This window comes from Plenodomus lingam (assembly GCF_022343315.1).
Source record: "Plenodomus lingam strain CAN1 chromosome Unknown contig_5, whole genome shotgun sequence".
NCBI lineage: Eukaryota > Fungi > Ascomycota > Dothideomycetes > Pleosporales > Leptosphaeriaceae > Plenodomus > Plenodomus lingam.
In genome coordinates this window covers 1,521,004-1,539,203 of record NW_027093957.1, presented here as the reverse complement: position 1 = coordinate 1,539,203, position 18,200 = coordinate 1,521,004, and the positions used below count along the sequence as shown (strand labels likewise).

Sequence of the window (18,200 nt, the reverse complement as noted above, 5' to 3'; positions counted from 1 at the left end):
TTCACTCACCTTTAACCTCTCGAGAACACATTCACTGTGCACTAGCGACTATACACCTTACCCACTCTACACTAACCTACCACCTAAACACTTCCATAGTCAATACCGACACGCCTATGATGACCTCAGAGATTGTAAATGGCATCAAAGCCACCTCCCTAGCCTCCATGCCCAAAGTACGCGAACCACTCGGCAAGCCCACACCCTACATCATCTCCGCTTACGAAGGCGAATCCATGACAATTCCCGGCACAAAATCCGTCGTTCGAATCTTTGCATCTGCCAAAGAAACAGAGGGCCTCATGTCCGTCTTTGCCATGGACGGCGCCGTAGCAGACGCCCCGGGCTTCCACTACCACGAACACGCACACGACGTCTTCCTATGCACCAAAGGCCACCTCAAAGTCTGGCTCGACAACAAGTGCAAGATTCTCGGCCCCGGCGACTTTGCATACGCACCACCGCGTGTAGTCCACCAGCCACAGCTCCTCGACCACGGTATCAACGAGACAGTTGGCCTCGTCACGCCAGGCCAATGGGTTGATTTCTTCCGCTTCGTCAGTGAGGCGTATGACGGTGTGTTGGCCGATGAAGACGACGCGCGGAACCCGCTTGATACCTTTAGACCCAAGTTCCGCGAGATCAAGGAAAAATACGACGTCGTGTTCCAACCAGGCTATGTCGGCGCCGCAGTCTCGGACTTTGCAGAGGACGATACAAAGCTGCCCGAGACCCAGCAGGCGTACTATCTCAAAGCGAATACAGGACCCTGTCACTTGCTCGAGGGCATCTTGAGTCGGCCGTTCATCACAACGAGGCAGAGCGCGGGGCCGACGGGGAACTTTGCCGTCACAAGTATAGAGTCGAGTAACCGGCACCCGTCCAGCATTCTCAGCAAACCGTTTACCTTTCTCAAGACGCACCAGGTGTACCATGTGCTAGACGGAGCCATCTCGCTGAGCGTGCATGGCGAGCCTGGTGTGCTCGTTACGCATGGCGAGACGGCTTTCGTTCCGGCGGGGACGCCCATGTCTATTGAGTTTGTGGACCGTTATGTGCGCTTCTGGGCCTATTCGAGTGGAGATGGGTTGGAGGCCTTGGTTTCAGAGGGGGGCACCGTGTTCGGGGGGACGATTGTGCCGGATCAGGTGGGGGAAGTCGATGTGGAGAGAGTGCGTAGGGCGGCGGAGAGGCTACATGTGAAGCTTAGTGTATAGTATTTAGATTGTCAGTAATGGATATCAATGACTTTGTGGGCGAGGATCAAGGGCTATGTAAGCGCGCTGGTACTGGCCACTTGATACGTTTTGTGAAATATCATCAATGACTGGGTAGAGATGCTACGGGTACATAGCGCCGTGCGAGTGTGAATAGTGCAGACCTTGTGTATATAGACCGCGGAGAAGGAACCGTGATGCGCACGAGACATTGGAAATACAACCTCAATGGCCAACGTCGATCTTCAGAACATGCCCATCAATCGCAGAGGATGAGTGTTCCTAGTGTTCTCGGCATCCAAGCCAGAAAAACCAACTTAATGAGGATCATCTCGTGCTTACATGCCGGTACTCTTCACGAACACTGCAGGGCACACCGGCATCACGCCTAATCACCTTGTTGCTGCCAACCACAAGGATGCTCTGTGGTCCCGTGATAGATCGGAACGAAAGTCAAGAGTGGAAGCCTAATTGATAAACTGTTCTCGCACCATTTACCCCATTAGCGACTTTAGCTTACCCTTTGTTCGTCCAACCACGTCCGAGAACGGCTCATCATAGCCGCGGCATCACGATTTAGACAACTTCACATGAATTAGACGGACACGATACAATATGGTCATGTCAAGATAATTATGTGTATAGGCATACAGCGGTCTTCTTACCTTTGGAACTAGATTTGCAAAGTACAAACATCGCATACTGTCACCACTTCTTTCCATCATCCGGGAAATGGAGGACGCAACCTCTCTCAAGTATATTCTTCTATATGGAGCCAACGTACTATTCGGACTGTTTTATGCTGCAAACGAAACACGTTGGTCCCCGATTCTTATCGCGGCGCTGGTAGTTCTCCTTGGCCAAGGACTCGTAATCCAATTAGTGTTTCAGCCCTTCTTATGGAACCCGCTGGGGCATATCCCCGTAGGCAAAGGCTTCAAGCCAATCGTTGGACACAGCATGATCTTGTTCAGGGAACCAAAAGGCAGCGGACACCTGCAGCTCATGAAACAGACGCCCAACGATGGCCTCATCCTCGCGCGAGGCCTTTTCCATGGCAACAGGATGATTCTGACGGCGCCAGCAACGATCGCAGACGTACTGGTGCACAAGAGCTATGACTTTGAGAAGCCGGCCTGGGCACGAGACTTTCTGCGGAAATTCCTGGGCGATGGACTGCTGATGACGGAGGGAGATGAACACAGGCACCACCGGAAGTTGATCATGCCGGCGTTCCATTTTAGACATATCAAGGAGTTGTATCCGGTGTTTTGGTCCAAATCAATCGAGCTTTGCAATACTATTAGCACGATTCTTCAAGAAGACCCGGGGAGAGTACTTGAAATTGGCCATTACTCTACGCAAGTCACTCTTGATATCATTGGGCTTGCAGGCCTAGGGCGGGACATTAGATCTCTGCACAACAGCGAGGATGAACTGATTGCAACGTATGAGGAGATCCTGGAGCCGACTACAGAGAAGGGCCTGTACTTTCTTCTCCATCTGGTCTTGCCATCGTGGTTAATCAGCGCACTGCCCTGGCCACTGAACAAGAGGGTCAGAATCACGACTAGTAATCTAAAGAGAATCTGCACAGAATTTGTCGAGGAGAGAAAAGCAAATATGAAACTGGAAGGTTCGGAAAAACAAGATAGCCGCGACATTCTGTCCATCATGATACGCAGCAACGATTTCTCCGACCAGAATCTCGTGGACCAACTGTTGACCTTCTTAGCCGCTGGGTAAGCTTGCCCCCCATCCCATCGTACTCCCACTACTCACAAATCGCAGACACGAAACCACATCTTCAGCACTCACATGGGCGTCCTACCTCCTATCCACACACCCAACCATACAAACACGCCTACGCCAAGAAATCCACGAATCCATCCCCCACCCCGAACTTCTCTCCTCATCCAACTGCGACATCGCCGCTCTCCTAGAAAGCATGCCCTACCTCAACGGCGTCTGCAACGAAGTCCTCCGCCTCTTCCCCACCATTCCCCTCACCTCGCGCGTCTCCATTCGCGACACCACCGTCGGCGGCCACCCGATCCCCAAAAACACAATGTTCTTCGTCGTCCCCTGGGCCGTGAACCGCAACCCGAAGCTATGGGGCCCAGACGCCGAGGCGTTTGTGCCCGAGCGCTGGATCGACAAGGCATCGGGTCGGGCGACGATGAATGGGGGCGCGGACAGTAATTATGCGTTCTTGACGTTTTTGCATGGCCCGCGGAGTTGTATTGGGGAGCGGTTTGCGAGGGCTGAGTTGAGGGCGTTGGTGGCGGCGTTTGTGGGTAGGTTTGAGATGGGGATGGCGGATCCGGAGGAGGAGGTGGTTGTGGGCGGTACGATTACGAGTAAGCCGAAGAAGGGGATGAGGTTGAAGTTGAAGGCTGTGAACTGGTCAGTGTGAGGATGGGAATGGGGATTCCATCTTTTGATGAGTGCATGGTAGGTTAACTAGCTGCTCGCTGTTCGAGAATGATTCGCTCGGTGTATGGGTTGTGTGAAACAGGCGGTTTCGTACTACTGCTAATGTTGCTGAGCTCTCGTTGTCCTTTGCTTTTTTCCTTCACTCGTATACATCCACCTTGGATGCTCAGTTGAGCCGCTCGATCCGTGGAGTCTCACATGCGCAACATCAATGACACAAAGACTACGTGTATAGCGTTCTTTGCGTGCCTTCTGGCGCATACCAGTACTGGCCTCACTCTAGATCGCAATAGCCTACAGCCTGGAGAGGGTATACCTTGTACATCGTCGTATGCAAACAGGTAGTCTGTTTATATCCTTAGCATAGGTAGAGTAGAGTCAAACGACAATTGCGTGTCTCGCAGGCGCCGACATGATTCGTAGGTGAGCTAGCAGCGAAAGTTTACGCTTGTTGTTCGGGCACGGTCTGTATGCTGTTTGAGAAGAGTGAGGCTCTTCCAGAGAATCATGGGGCTCCCCCAGAGAATGAGGCTATTCCAAAAAATATCAAGGGCCCTACTTCATAGTGCACTTGTTAGAGTAGGGATGAAGCATTATGCTCCGCTTCACAAAAATGCTTCTGCGCCTGATGAAGCTTGCCAATTTCCAATTTCAACGTACAACATTGGTGACAAGGTGACAAGCGCAAGAGATGTTTATTCCCGGTACCTATTCACTTCAGCAAACACAATGTGCTTCCAATCACATGATTTTCCATCTCCAAGCCCTATCCCTTCTACACCCTGCCTTCACTGGTGTTGCGCAAGGGTGCGAAGAGTTTCGTGGTGACCCACAATTCTTGTTTGAGACTAACTTGCATATGGTGCTCATGTGTTACAACAGCAAAGTAAGCCTTGGAGTGTCACGACAGAGACTAACGGTACTTTTGGCAGTTGTGAACCGCTATTTGTTGGTAGTGAGTATTTACCTTCTAGGCTTGGGCGTGGTACGTACGTGGTTCCGGAGTATGAATTATTATATAGAATAGTACTTTTGAACCCTACGCATAACCACTTCTTACTTGTATAGTAGGTATCGTGAACGCAGTCCACTACTGCTGCAGAAAATGCTTGACGGAGTGGTAACGAAATCACGTGATGTTATACGCAGTGCACAAACATGGTACGATGAACTCGTTCCTTGATCATCTAATATGTTTTAGCGTGTAGAGGAGTTCATGTTACCTATACCTTACATCATACCTATGCGTCTATTGCTTAGCCGCTGTGCATAGTGCGCCTTGGCTCCATTCGCTCGTCCACGCTGACAGGCTCTGCGATCGCTCGATCGCTCAAAGATCAATGCGCACAGAGAGGAATGATGATGTGGTCAGCTACCTAATAGTAGTGATGTAGGTACATACGTATACCTATACCTATACGATACCATACATGATCTCAGGAGATCTCTCTGATGCAGCACGCAGGCGTACATACAGTAGGTAAGGACCTATGGTAGCATCGTGGGTGCAGCAACACGGCGCGAACTGACTTCCCCACCGCCCCTTGGGGTGGAGCATAACGCGCACTGCATCGTGAATTTATAGTCGTCAGCCCGAACAATGACTTGTAGACCCTCCAAGATCCTACTTCGGCAAAATTACGCCGACGGCATGAACCTTGTATCCCTACATAGGTAGGTAGGTACCAAATCTGGCGCTCGACCGTTTGACAATGAAATCTGAATGACGAATGCCTTTGTCGTATCAATGACTTGACCTTGCCTACTCCGTGCCTACCTATCTGTCACATGATACATAGTATGGTATCACACAGTCAGTACTAAACTCGCTCCGGGCACGGAAAACGGAAGCGCTTCCCCTAGCGCACAAAAGCATAAAACAATCGGATACCTAGGGACGCGAGATCGGGCAAATGCAACTTTGCCGTGGCCAGGCCATGGAAATTTGCACGGCCGGACAATGGGATATCCGTCATCACGCTAAAAATAATGGCTTGCGCCAGTGGGGGCAAGGCGGGATGAGGATGAGGCTGGATGCTGGGGCGCGCTGGGAATTGGGGCTAAATAAGAAAACCCAAAATATAATCGCCGTCGATTGGAGGGTAGGTATTCGCGGCTTGGTGGTGTCCAATGGGGACTGTGAAAGTATGGTCTGACTTTCATGGTTGGCTTGGGTTTCCTGTTTTTGCCTCTTTTGTTAGTCGGAGGTAATGTGACACAAATATATACAGTTCACATGCGCGGCTACAACTGCCCCTTCGTGGTGGCAAAGGAGAAGAATATCTACCTACCAATAGGTACGAAACCGCTATCGAAACGCGTACCAAGTGCCATCGTTCAGGTGTGTTGCAAGGCGGTTGGTATGGGGTGGTGGCCCATGCTGCAAAAAAAAAGTAATTGGATTTTCTTCTGAACAGTTTGTTTCAAGTTGGCACGGTTCCCTAGATCTAGCACTCGAGGGAAGTTGATTCCCATCTTTTGACTTTTCCCATGTTCAAACTCACGCCACTGGCGGTGCGCGCGCGGGTTGGTCGAGTGTTGGAATAGTTCGGGAGATGGGAGGGCATGCAAGACTAGCTGGGGAGGCGGTTGCACGAAGTGTGCTGACAAGTTCACGCCATCTGTATAATGTTGTTTGGGTGAAGTGATGGGAAACAGGTATTAGAGGCTTTCGGCTTGGCTTGGTTACTGCATGAACAATGTCGCTGCTGCCCTACCTACCTACCTACGTACGTACAGCACACTGGACTGGGGCTTTTGGAGAGATCCCCACTGCTTACTTTGCCCTTCTCCCCTACCCCGTTCGAAACAAGTCCGAGTCCAACATTCCTGGACGTCATACATCATGATGACCAGGAGTCGCGTCGTGGAATGCAGCGGGTAGCAGACGCAGCTCTACCTACCACCTGGTCAGCAGCAAAACGGGCAGAGTGAGGTTTATTTATGCAAGATCTAAATCCAAGATCGGTGAGGCAGACGTCGTCGAAAAGCTTATACCCGGCAAACGTCTAGACGCCGTGAGCGAGGGCGGTGGTAGGGTACTACTATGGATCCAGTGTTGGACAGTGGATGCTCTGGCCCCCCCCTCCCCTCCCCCCATGAGTGATCGTCGTGGCCCCATCTCGTGAGGAACGTAATCTTGGAGAGAAGACTATCCATCTGGCCTGCAGAGAGACAGATCCATAGATGGCCATGTCAACGTAGGGGGAAATCAAATAGCTACCTACCCCTCATGGTGCGGATAAGGTGGTCAAGGATGTGGGGGACGCCGCCACGCTCATTGGTTCGGTGATGTTTTCCAAGGAGCCTAACATTGTACTGCGAGCGAACGTCCGAACAGTGCGTGTACTCGTCTAAACACGCATCGAATTCCAGGGCGTAGCCTTCAAAATCTTGAATCCCGCTGGGCCATCCCCTCGTTAACCATGCTCGCTAGGCCAGAGCCGCATGTGGTTGCCGCTTGAGTCTGGCAAACATGACAGTCATCTAGTCATCCTGTCAGGATCCAGCTCGTTTCTTCCTGCTTAATTCCGTTATCCTCATCCGGCTTTATTAGAGTCGGGCATTCCTGGAAATAGTGGCAGCACATCTTCGATCCCCGACCCCGCGCCACTGAACATGACTTCCCACGCCGTGGACCACCATTATCAACCCGGCTTTGCCTCGACGAGCGTCGGTCAGCGCAAAGTCGCGATACCACGCCTGCAGAAACAAGGGCCCGGACAAGGCGTGAGCAAGGATCGACGGAGGGTCCCCCGAGCGTGTACAGGTGTAAGTGCGAGTTGCGAAAGGACTGTCTGTCTTCGCATGAGAGGTCGGTCCCTGGGTGGATATGCATCGTCTCCCTGTTGGCCGCATTTCCCTGGATAGGCTAGAATCTCGCCTTCTTTTCGTGCCTATTTTTCTAACAATACATGTCCATCCCTAGTGTCGCTCCCACAAAATCAAATGCACTGGCGAACGGCCACAATGCAGGCATTGTGCGACCACAAGTCGCGAATGCGTCTACATCATGCCGCGGAAAGATCGGTTGAAGATGTATGTCCGATGTTCGCTTCTTGAATGGCCCCTGACTAAACCTTCACAGCGTCACCCTGCGATGCAGTCAAATGGCTAAGCTGTTGAAGACGTTAAAGGACAATGTCGGCGTTGAAGACAATGTGAAAATCGCGGATATCCTTGAATCGGTACTCTTGTCCTCCGCGGCCTAGCCAACCATCCACGGCAAGAGTCAGCCATTAACACAATGCAGGTCGAAGAAGACATCTCAGACCTCCACCAAACAGCTGGGATTTCCAATGTCGAGTCTGACACTTATGCCTCGCAAGACAGCAGAGACTATACCGGCGAAGAGTACGACGGCGATGTCGACACCCACTCCTTGGACTTGCTAGACGAAAACCTTCTCGAAGATGGGCGTGCTCGTGCGACTGGTTTCGTCGGGATGAACTCGGAACTCCAGTGGTTACGTGCTGTCGCTTTGGCACCGCGTGAACGAATCGATGAGCAACCGGCAGGGCCATCCACCCAGCGCAAGCCGTCCTGTGTCCCGCCTGGCGAACAGGTAAACTCGTTTAGCTTCTGGGCAGATCATGACAGTGTCGATCTCGATGTCTACATCGACCCATACGAGCTGCCACAACGGGACGCGGCCGAACGTCTATTGCAGTGCTATATGCTCAAGGTCCACGACTCCTTTCCAATCCTTCAGCGCAAGACGTTTGAAGGCCATTTCCGGGTATACTTTACGGCGCTACAAACTGGGAATGCAATGCATACAAGTCCAAAGTGGCAGGCCATTCTGAACCTTGTATTTGCGATTGGCGCAAAATACTCGCATCTCGTCAAAGCGAACTGGCGAGCGGATGAGCGTGATCATCTCGTTTACCAATCTCGAGCACGAGCTTTTGTTCTTAATGAGTCGACATTTACAAGCCCCGCCGATGTACTACAGATACAAGGTTTGGGCCTCCTAGCGTTTTACTGGCTTTCTATCGGTCAAGTCAGCCGGTAGGTCTTTCGTCCAATGTCTTTGTCCGAAGAAAGGATATACTAACGACTACAGTGCATGGACAATCATTGGTATGGCTCTTCGTGCCGCATACTCCCTTGGGCTTCATCTTCGCAATGAGGACCCTTCCGCGTCTCCAGTCAAACGGGAAAACTTGGCCCGCACCTGGTGGAGTTTATACTCGCTCGAGCGTACTCTGAGCATCATTACCGGCCGGCCAAGTATCATTGTCGATTCGTACTGTTCTGTTCCCCTGCCAGCTCCGGTTCCAGAGGGAACTACTTCGGAAGAGCTCGAGGCCGCACATCGCATGCAAAAAGAGAGCGCCACGATGCTCCACGCCGCGAGCCCAACGTTCTCAGTTTCCTCGAGCACAGCCTTTGATTTCTCCAACAATGCCGCGGCTGTGGAGGCGAATTCGGGATCTTACTTTCGGGCTGTGGTGCAGCTGTCTGCCATCACTCGGAACATACTCACCTCGCTTTATTCGGCGGGCACAAGTCTTCGGCCCTCCAGCGAAATCCAGCAACAAACCGGCCAGCTTGTACGGTGCCTCGACCAATGGATTACGGCACTTCCGGCCGAGTTCAATTCGCAATATCCATGCAGTGAGGTCGGCAACAAATTCAGTCGTGAACGCATGCTTCTTGGTTTCCAAGTTTGCAGCGCAAGAATCCTCTTGACCAGGCCATATCTTTGGCAATCCTGGAAGGAGGCAAGAGAAGCGAGCTTTGCAAAACGCATGGGCAACATGTGCATAGAAGCTGCCAAAAGCGTCGTCGAATCTCTGCCCGATGATCCGCGTCCCGAACTCATCTACGACCTGGGTCCGTGGTGGTGCATTGTCCACCATCTTATGCAAGCCATCTCCGTCTTCTTCCTTGGTATCTTGTGTTCCTCATCTGAAGAGAGTAGACGCTTGGAGATATTTGTGACAAAATCTTTGCGTTGGCTCGAGGCCATGCAGGATCCGACTGCGGAGCGAGCTCACACCATAGCGCTTGGCTTGTTCCAGACTGTCGCAAGACGGCATTGGTCCAATACGCCTTCGCAATGGGCTGCAGAAAGTCAACAGGCAGTCGCAGGTTTTGCGAATGTCGTACCGGTACCTGAGGGCGCACTCAATACTTACTACGCAACGCAATATGCTACCATGGCACCTCCATCAGGAAGTGTCTCGTACACAGGCTATGATACGGCAACGGGGTATCCCACTGCGCCAGTTTTCCATCAGGACTACTATATGACGAGATAGTGCGAGTGGCAGAAGGATGAGTGATGTTGTGTCAATGTCCAGACTCCTCGTCTTCCAGGAAAGTGCTTCGGGCAAGAATATGAGATCCTGGACATTGTCGTCACGCGGCTCCGGTACCGTATGCCTTTCCAGTCATGATCTCCACGGATGGAGATGGAACAGTCTCGATTGCACAACCAGCAGGATGGATCAGCAAAAGCGTTTGTAAAGGGCGGATTGATCGGTGCCTACTTATACCTCAGGCCAAGCCACGGCGGGTACCGTACAAGACGGGGTCGAGTCTACGTTACCCACATGCGTTTGCCTCATTCTCTACCGTACCTACCGTACCTATTGGCAGAACCAAAGCTTTCGACGACCGGAGAGCCGGCTCCGGTAGATAGCAACGACAATGAAACGCTGGCCCAGAATCCTGGGGCTCATTTCTCACGCATCTTCGCACCCCACATTCTTCGTGGAGATGAATGTGGCCTAGGCTGGAGTGTCCCGTCTGGAGATGGTTGGAGGCCGGCAGTACTCCCTACGGTATTGCACTAGCAGCGTTGCGGAAGGCTCGTTCCGATGCGAATCACGCAAAGCGCCCCAGGCAAAGCTCTAGAACGTCAGCTTCACCGGTCAGCCGGTCATCTACATTCCAGAAGGTTCAGAAATCTGGGGACTCTTGATGGCTACCGAGTCATGCGAGGTGCTGCTGCGAGATTGCCGTGTGCTCAAAGGGTTGTGGGTGAAGCAAAGGAGTCGGCTTGGCTCGATCGAGACTGAGCGGAGGAAAGGATGCATCCCTGGGCATACCGGTAAAGTTACCGGTACGCGGACGGTTGTATGAGGCCTGGAGAGCGACGGCCTGCCTTGTCTTCATATATGCGCAATCCCGTACGCGTTTGGACCATGTTGTCGTGGTGAGTGCGGTCGATTTCGCTGCAGTGGTATCAGGGAGTGTGACGAAGAATGAGCAATGCATTTGGGTGCCATGTACAGACGAGGTGGACAAAGCTACTGCAGAGCCTGAGGCCGGCCCGTCAAGCCTGTTTTGCCAGTTTCTGCCCTTTTTTGTGTGGGTGATGGTCGGAACGCGGTGCACTCTGTGGCGACAAAAAAATGGCCGTATGATACTCTCCAAGCTTACATGTCAACTTTATCCAACTCATCACCATGCTGTACCAGTCCGATTGCAAATCATGTTTCCTGAGCACGAAGAGCATCATCTCTACGTACAATGCATGGCACTCAAGTGCCAGCAGTTACCGTCAATCACAAGGGCGCCGCGGATGTAATTTTGATGTCTCCTCGCTACCAATGGAAAGTTATCCGCTGCCAATCCTCAGCATACCGGTACCGTAACCATCTCGAGCCGCCACGCAGTTTCTCGCCGCAGTACCTATGCCTTTATGGCTTCGCTCTTGCCCTGTTAGAGATTGTCCGTCCAAGGAACAGGAACTTCGTGTCGAGCTTTAGCACTGCAATCGTCACATTTTCTAAAGAACTACTGAAAGCAGTAACATCCACGGAGACTTGACGGAGATGTTGCATGTCAAAACGACGATGGTGCGTTGATCCCATCCGGGGAGAATTACCGGTACGCGCTTGGGTCAAAACACCGATACCAGCCAGGTGGCCCTAAGCGTCCCATGCCACGCTCAGCGGAGTGAGAGTAAGCGGAGATGAGATGTATAGCATCGAGGGAGGCTTCTAGAGAATACAATACTTTGGAAACTGGAGATTTCTAAGCAAGGAGATACACATCTGCTACAGTCAAGTGAATTGCCAATCACATGTACTCATCAGTGCGAGAAGATTCAGCGCAAACACCTTATCCAATTCATCTCAAAGCTTTCCTTCAATGCTTCTCCAACGACTACTCAAAGAACGTCGCTTGTACTCTCACCAACAAAGTGCAAATACACATGCATCCATGTATAATCCTCCAAGACGTCCATCACCACCAATCACGAACACTAACAGTCTACAACGAAACCATGTGTCCTAATCAGGAAAATCGAATCGAGGACCCATATGCGTACATGAGTAGCGACCGTACAAAAGAGTACGGTAAATATCCCATTGCCATCTCGTTCCGAGCCGGCGCCTGTCTTGCCCCTAGTGAACTAGTCGCACCAACAAACCGGAGCAAAGTGCCGTCAATCAGCATCGTTTCCGAGAGCTGCGTCGCGTAGGTACAATGCATTGTGTCACGTGACTGTTTATAGAATGAATTAGCCGAGACACGACACGAGTCATGGTAAAAGGGTACCGGTCTTGGCGAGGAATGCTTCGTTTGTCTGGGGACAGGTGGGATTGTCGTAGGGTAGGGTAAATAGGCCGATTTGTGTACCATAGGTAATCAGAGACGAGATTTTTGCAGGACCTATGACATGCTCTTCTCAAGGGTGTACCGTTGTACGTCGTTGTCATTGAGATTCTAGGACCTTGTTACGAGTACCTACATATCATATATAGACCCATATCAACCATCCCCCTCAACGTCAAACACCCCTAACCATGATTAATAACAGACAGAAAAAACCAATTTTTTCCAAAAAGAAATCCACAAAGCTCATGAAGCGTGACCGAAAAGTCCACATACCCAACCACACCCACATCTACCAGACAACCAAACACATCGCCACCTCGTTGTACAAAGGAGCTATAGTAGAATGCCAGGCACTCAATCGCTGGATGTCTTCCGCGGAGGATTAGACTATAGGTATCAGTGTGATAGGCCAGATACGCTATGCTAGTACCAATTGGGTTGATACACAAAAGCTGCTTGTTCCTTGCAGTGCTTCATGCTGATTACTCTGAAGATGGACGTCCCGTGGCAAGGACATATGCAGTCAGCCGTAAGAAGTATATAGTTCTTTGCTTTTTTGTGTAGGAAATGTCGTAGGTTTAAAGTGCTTTAACCCGCTTAATGCTCCTTGGCATGTGTAGAGTGGCAGTATTACTCTGAAGAGGCGAATAGGCGAGTACCACACATCCTGGAGATGAGATCGTATGTCACGAAAAGATGCGACGGTCATGGTAGGGTTTTCTTAAAGAGTGAATAATAGGGGAGCATCAGAATATGTCTCAACGAAGCCAAATTACACTCACTGCAAAAGCCAGACCACCCCCCCCCTAGGATAGAGCCTAGCCAATAACAACAACATACCCAACCACCACCTAAACAACACACCCAAAGCAAAACAAGCTCGCAAAATCGAAGGACCATACCAGTAAACCCCTCCTCCCCCTCCCCCTCCCCCTCCCCCTCCAACCCCCCCTACACGAGATCCCCCATCCAAAGCACCCATCCCCATTCAAAAATCCCTACATAAACACCCTCTAGCGTACAATATCCACACCCCCTCCAACCAACCACAACACACCGGGAACCCTTCCCCGCAGGCCACGCGACGCAGTTTGTACAGTGGGTATAGTAACGGTGCAGCGACGGGCAGCAGCGCCGCCGCAGTCTTGCATCTGTGCGACGCAGGGGCTGCGAATCAGAGAGCTTTTCGACTGCTTTGACGTGCGTCTGGGGCTGCCGCGGGGGGGCACGGGCTGGGGATTGGGGATTGGGTACATGGGGTACTTGCATCAGTGGTGATGGTTTTTGTGCAGGTGCTTCCGAGCTGATGCCCGGGGCCTTGCGGGATGGGGGCTGTTGGGAGATGGGTGGCTGGAATATGGGCGGGTTTTTTCTCTTCTTCCCGTGTGTGATGGATTGAGTATGGGGTTAGTGAGTTGTTTTGTATTTATTCCGTGGCGAAGTTTCTGGATTTTCTTTGCGTGTGTGGAGACTTGTTTTGTGTTGGTTTGTGGGTGATTTCACACAATATAGTCGAAATTTCGGTGTCTCTTGATATAGATACGCGCCGAGATGTCGTTGCGTTCGCCTTATCGGAATGGTGGGTGTAAGCTGATTTTGTGCTTGCAAAGGCTTCTGGGGTTGGACTGATAGGATGCAGGTGCATACACTGACAACGCTGATGCGGGACATGACCAACGGGATGCTGCGTCGCCTTCTAGCACAAGGCCAACGAATGTAAGGAGACCAACTACCATACTTTCTGTACAGTACGTTGATGTTCTGAGCAGTCGAAGCGGCAGAGAGATCCAGACGACGTACAAGAGTGCCACCAAAGCAACAAGCCCTATCACGGTACTAAGCTGGAAACAAACTCCCTTCAGACATGGTTTGCCTCTGGCTTCGATGCCATGGAGAAGTACCTGGAGCCCTTTCGCAAGGACTTCGCGAGTAGGTGTTTGGAAATCCAAGAGGGCGTTACTAGAGCCCTGCACCAGCAAACCAAAGCTATGCGGAACACTATCCAAGACCACAAAGCTATGATCGACCGTGTTCATACCAACGTCGCCGCTTTGAACAACGGTATCATAACCCTGACAGAATGTTACAAAAATCTGCTCACGAGATGGGAGAGCCTGGAGTCGAGGGTCAAGAGCAATGAAAATGTCCTTCTAGCGCCCGCCAGCCCGCATAGCCCGGATGGAAATGAAAATCCCACCACCCTCGATACATGTGCCACTGAAGCGCCGTCGATCCAAGACCGGCCTGCACTGACGAAATTCGAATACGCGTACAAGACGGCAAGGATGCATGGCAAAGTGCTGCGGGAGCACAGCGACTCGCTCAAGACATTCTGGCGGCTGTTGAAGAGCAACGCAGAGGAGCTGACGGAGCTGAAGACGCATCATGCGGCAGAAACGACGGCTTTGGGGCGAACAATCGAGCGGTTGACGGAGAATACGCGTGGCAATGTCGATGCAATTAAGATGGAGGCGTTGGAGCACCGCGTCTCGCAACTGGAGAGGGAGAAGAAAAACCTAGCCGACTCGATTCGACCCCTGAGCGAGCAATTCGCGGGTTTTAGAGTAGCGACAGAGCAACGCATCAGTGTGCTTGAAAGCACCCACAAGACCTCCATACACACCCTCCAGCAACGCCTTCTCCACCTCGAGCAAGAAAACACAACTTCCAGCGCCGAAACTGCGGCCCTCACATCCGGTCACATAGTACTCCACTCCATGCTCGACGCCCTGTCCCCATCTTCCCCGGACTCCATCATTAAACGCCTGGCTGAACTCGAGGCACAGGCCTCCTCCGCATCCACAAACAAGGACCTGGCAGCCTTCCGCTCCGACCTCGAGATCCTGCAGATCCGCAGCGAGAGCTCCGGCACCGTGATCGAGTATCTGCGCCGCAATATGGAAAGGCTGACAAAAAAGATTCTGACACATGCCACCGCAGCACAGTTTGCTAAGCCCGACACAGAGGACCTGGCGAGGCAGAGGGTGGGGCTGCCCCAGACGTTCTCGCCATGTACGAATGATTAGGATTTCTTGGTATGACTGAACTCAAGAGTCTCGCGATACCAATGTCTCGATGTGGGTAGATGGGAGAGTGTGAGATGAAGCAGTGCAATGCAATTTCTCCATCCAAGCGAAGCAGTCGAGGCACCGCCTCATCACGAATAACGCAGCTCTCGAGGCAACCAGGGCGCGAAGGTATGCAAATTGCAGAGGCGCATCTCATTGTCGATATTACACCTATAGGTTCTTGATACGAGGGTTTGGGCTGTGCGACCTTCACGTGGACTTTGGGGAAGGACACATGACTCTTCATATCAATGTCCATGTTTCCATATTGGGTCTTTCAGACTAGTCGATGGTGGACGCTACGATGTGCTGTTGGCCTAACATAGCACTATGACTGAATTCGTCTCGGCAGTATTGTATACGCATAGGATGCTGCAATGTCGTAAATGCAGTTCGAGATTATAGGGAACCATATCACAGCGATGATGGCGTGGGAAAGAAAAAGTCTTTGTATCCAGCCGATGCCAAAACGTTGGGTGCGGGACCGTGAAATGTTTCTCGCATATTCTGCAGCGTCAGCGAAAAGAAAAAACCCGTGTCTTCATCTTTCCCATGATTCGTCTTCTCACAGTATTGAGCAAATGCGGTCCGAGCTGATGCGCCACAAGGCTAGAGTGTTCGAATTTCCTTCTATGCATACAGACATGTACAGTACAACTTTTGCATGCTCGCTTTTTTCCTCCACATTCAATATACAATTACTGCTTGGGCTTGTAATCGCTTGGGTTGATCATCAACTCTGGTCGCACATATTTGTCGAAATCCGCTTCGCTGATGACCTCGAGCTTGAGCGCTGCCTCTTTAAGTGTGAGGCCGTTCTTGTGGGCGTGCTTTGCGGTCTTGCTGGCAGCATCGTAACCGATGACGGGGTTAAGGCAGGTTACCAGCATAAGACTATGGCATCGTTAGTATTTGCAATTATAAAGGGATATTGAGTACCGAGGAGAATTCGTACCTCTCATTCATGATGGAGCTAATGCGCTTCTCATCCGCATCCAAACCAGCAACGAGGTTCTTCTCGAAGCTAGTCATGGCATCTGCAAGCAGACGCGAGCTGTGCAGCAGATTGCGGATCATGACCGGTTTGAAGACATTGAGCTCAAAGTTACCCTGGGAACCGGCAAAGGTGGTGGCAGCCTGGTTTCCAAAGACCTGAGCGCAAACCATGGTCAGGGATTCGCATTGAGTGGGGTTGACCTTGCCGGGCATGATGGACGACCCGGGCTCGTTCTCGGGGAGCTTGAGCTCACCAAGACCACAGCGTGGACCGGAGCCGAGGAAGCGGATATCCTGTGCAATCTTGAAGAGGGAAGTGGCGAGGGTGTTGAGCTGGCCGTGAGCCTCGACGATTGCATCGTGAGCTGCCAGGGCTTCGAACTTGTTCGGGGCCGTGACGAAGTCATGGCCAGTCATCTTGCTAACCTCGGATGCAATGTCCTCGGCAAAGCCCTTGAACGTGTTGATACCCGTCCCAACGGCTGTGCCACCCTGAGCGAGCATCTTGAGGCGGGGAAGCGAGCTCTTGATGCGCTCTATGCCAAAGTCGAGCTGTTGGACGTAGCCAGAGAACTCTTGACCGAGCGTCAGGGGCGTCGCGTCTTGCAAGTGAGTCCTGCCAATCTTGATCAAGTTCTCCCACTGCTGGCTCTTCTTCTTGAGTGCGTCGCGCAGGCTAGCAAGGGCTGGGAGGAGGGACTCCTCAAAGTCGAGAACAGCGGCGATGTGCATGACGGTAGGAAAGGTGTCGTTGGAGGAGGCAGACATGTTGACATGGTCGTTGGGGTGGACAGGCTTCTTGCTGCCCATGGTGCCCCCCAGAATCTCAATGGCACGGTTGGAGATGACCTCGTTTGCGTTCATGTTGGACTGTGTGCCTGAGCCCGTCTGCCAGACGACGAGAGGGAAGTGGTCGATGAGCTTGAGGGAGGCGACTTCCTCAGCCGCCTGCTGAATCGCCTTGCCAATCTTGGGATCTACAGGTTCAAGTCAGCATCCCAGCACAGAGCCCCTCTCAAAGATGTCGTACCCAGGCCGTACTTCATGTTGACTGTGGCAGCCGCGCCCTTCAAGATGCCAAAGGCGCGCACAATCGGCGGGGGCATGCGGTCCTGGGGCTGATTGATCTTGAAGTTCTCCAGAGAGCGCTCCGTCTGGGCTCCCCAGTACCGGTCTGCGCGGACTTGAACTTGGCCAAAGGCATCCGTCTCGGTGCGGGTGTTGGCCATGATGCTGCTGGTGGCACTGAAGGCGCGGCGCTGGAAGAAGGTCTGGGTCTTCAGAGGCGTGTATGTGACGGGCTGGCGGGTGATGGTGGAGAGAGGACGAGGATTGCGGGCACTGATGACGAAGGAGGGGCTCGTCTTTGCATGTGCGAGTGAGCGCATTGCGCCGGCCTCGGCAGGACGGAGCTTGGTTCGAGCAGTGCGAAACATGGCAGCGGGTGGGAAATGGATGTAGGCGAAGGCAAGAGGAGGAGAAGGAGGAGAAGGAGGAGGATGAAGGGGAACACGGCCTGGCGCAAGCGGTAAAGGGAAGCAGAGACAGAGCTCAAGTTGCTAATGGAAGCAATTCCTCGCGGGTTTGTCTTGAACCGATTCTCGAGATCCCCAGATTATGCCAAAAAAAAACTGACAGCGGGACATGTCGGAGCCTGTTCGCTGTGACTGCGGGCTGAACCCGGATCGGATCGGGACGCGGGTAGGCGGGCACGTGACTGGCAGATTTGCCAAGACATACGCATGTAGAGTATATTGGATTAGCTAATGCTACTACGACGGCATGAGAGTCCCAGCAAAAGATTCCCGTCCCTCTCTCCCTTCTTCAATATCCATCCTGGGGAAGGCATTGGCAAATAACCTACCTAGTTCCACCGACAATCCGTCCCTGACCACCCTCGTTGTTT

The 18,200-nt window shown here is 52.2% G+C and overlaps 7 protein-coding genes across 7 annotated transcripts; 6 read left to right on the top strand and 1 right to left on the bottom strand.

The window, feature by feature from the left end:
* Positions 1–116: 116 nt before the first annotated feature.
* IAQ61_009161 (uncharacterized protein) lies at positions 117–1,217 on the top strand (the record flags this gene model as incomplete). Its single annotated transcript, XM_003836788.1, has 1 exon — positions 117–1,217. The coding sequence occupies one exon, from the start codon at positions 117–119 to the stop codon at positions 1,215–1,217; it is 1,101 nt and encodes a 366-aa protein (XP_003836836.1).
* Positions 1,218–1,949: 732 nt separating this feature from the next.
* Positions 1,950–3,633, top strand: IAQ61_009160 (uncharacterized protein; the record flags this gene model as incomplete). The annotated part of the gene is made up of 2 exons (XM_003836786.1): positions 1,950–2,959; positions 3,009–3,633. 2 exons carry the CDS (start codon positions 1,950–1,952, stop codon positions 3,631–3,633), a joined length of 1,635 nt encoding a protein of 544 aa, XP_003836834.1.
* Positions 3,634–5,590: 1,957 nt separating this feature from the next.
* IAQ61_009159 (uncharacterized protein) lies at positions 5,591–6,781 on the top strand (the record flags this gene model as incomplete). The annotated part of the gene is made up of 2 exons (XM_066098283.1): positions 5,591–5,798; positions 6,510–6,781. 2 exons carry the CDS (start codon positions 5,591–5,593, stop codon positions 6,779–6,781), a joined length of 480 nt encoding a protein of 159 aa, XP_065951922.1.
* A 138-nt stretch (positions 6,782–6,919) lies between these two features.
* IAQ61_009158 (uncharacterized protein) lies at positions 6,920–9,919 on the top strand (the record flags this gene model as incomplete). Its single annotated transcript, XM_003836783.2, has 5 exons — positions 6,920–7,424; positions 7,582–7,691; positions 7,741–7,840; positions 7,906–8,663; positions 8,719–9,919. The coding sequence occupies exons 1-5, from the start codon at positions 7,272–7,274 to the stop codon at positions 9,917–9,919; spliced, it is 2,322 nt and encodes a 773-aa protein (XP_003836831.1). The 5' UTR covers positions 6,920–7,271.
* Positions 9,920–11,895: 1,976 nt separating this feature from the next.
* IAQ61_009157 (uncharacterized protein) lies at positions 11,896–12,093 on the top strand (the record flags this gene model as incomplete). The annotated part of the gene is made up of 1 exon (XM_003836781.2): positions 11,896–12,093. The coding sequence occupies one exon, from the start codon at positions 11,896–11,898 to the stop codon at positions 12,091–12,093; it is 198 nt and encodes a 65-aa protein (XP_003836829.2).
* Positions 12,094–13,781: 1,688 nt separating this feature from the next.
* Positions 13,782–15,256, top strand: IAQ61_009156 (uncharacterized protein; the record flags this gene model as incomplete). The annotated part of the gene is made up of 3 exons (XM_066098282.1): positions 13,782–13,809; positions 13,870–13,946; positions 14,000–15,256. 3 exons carry the CDS (start codon positions 13,782–13,784, stop codon positions 15,254–15,256), a joined length of 1,362 nt encoding a protein of 453 aa, XP_065951921.1.
* Positions 15,257–15,996: 740 nt separating this feature from the next.
* Positions 15,997–17,730, bottom strand: IAQ61_009155 (uncharacterized protein; the record flags this gene model as incomplete). The annotated part of the gene is made up of 3 exons (XM_003836779.2): positions 15,997–16,192; positions 16,254–17,271; positions 17,325–17,730. 3 exons carry the CDS (start codon positions 17,728–17,730, stop codon positions 15,997–15,999), a joined length of 1,620 nt encoding a protein of 539 aa, XP_003836827.2.
* Positions 17,731–18,200: the final 470 nt, after the last annotated feature.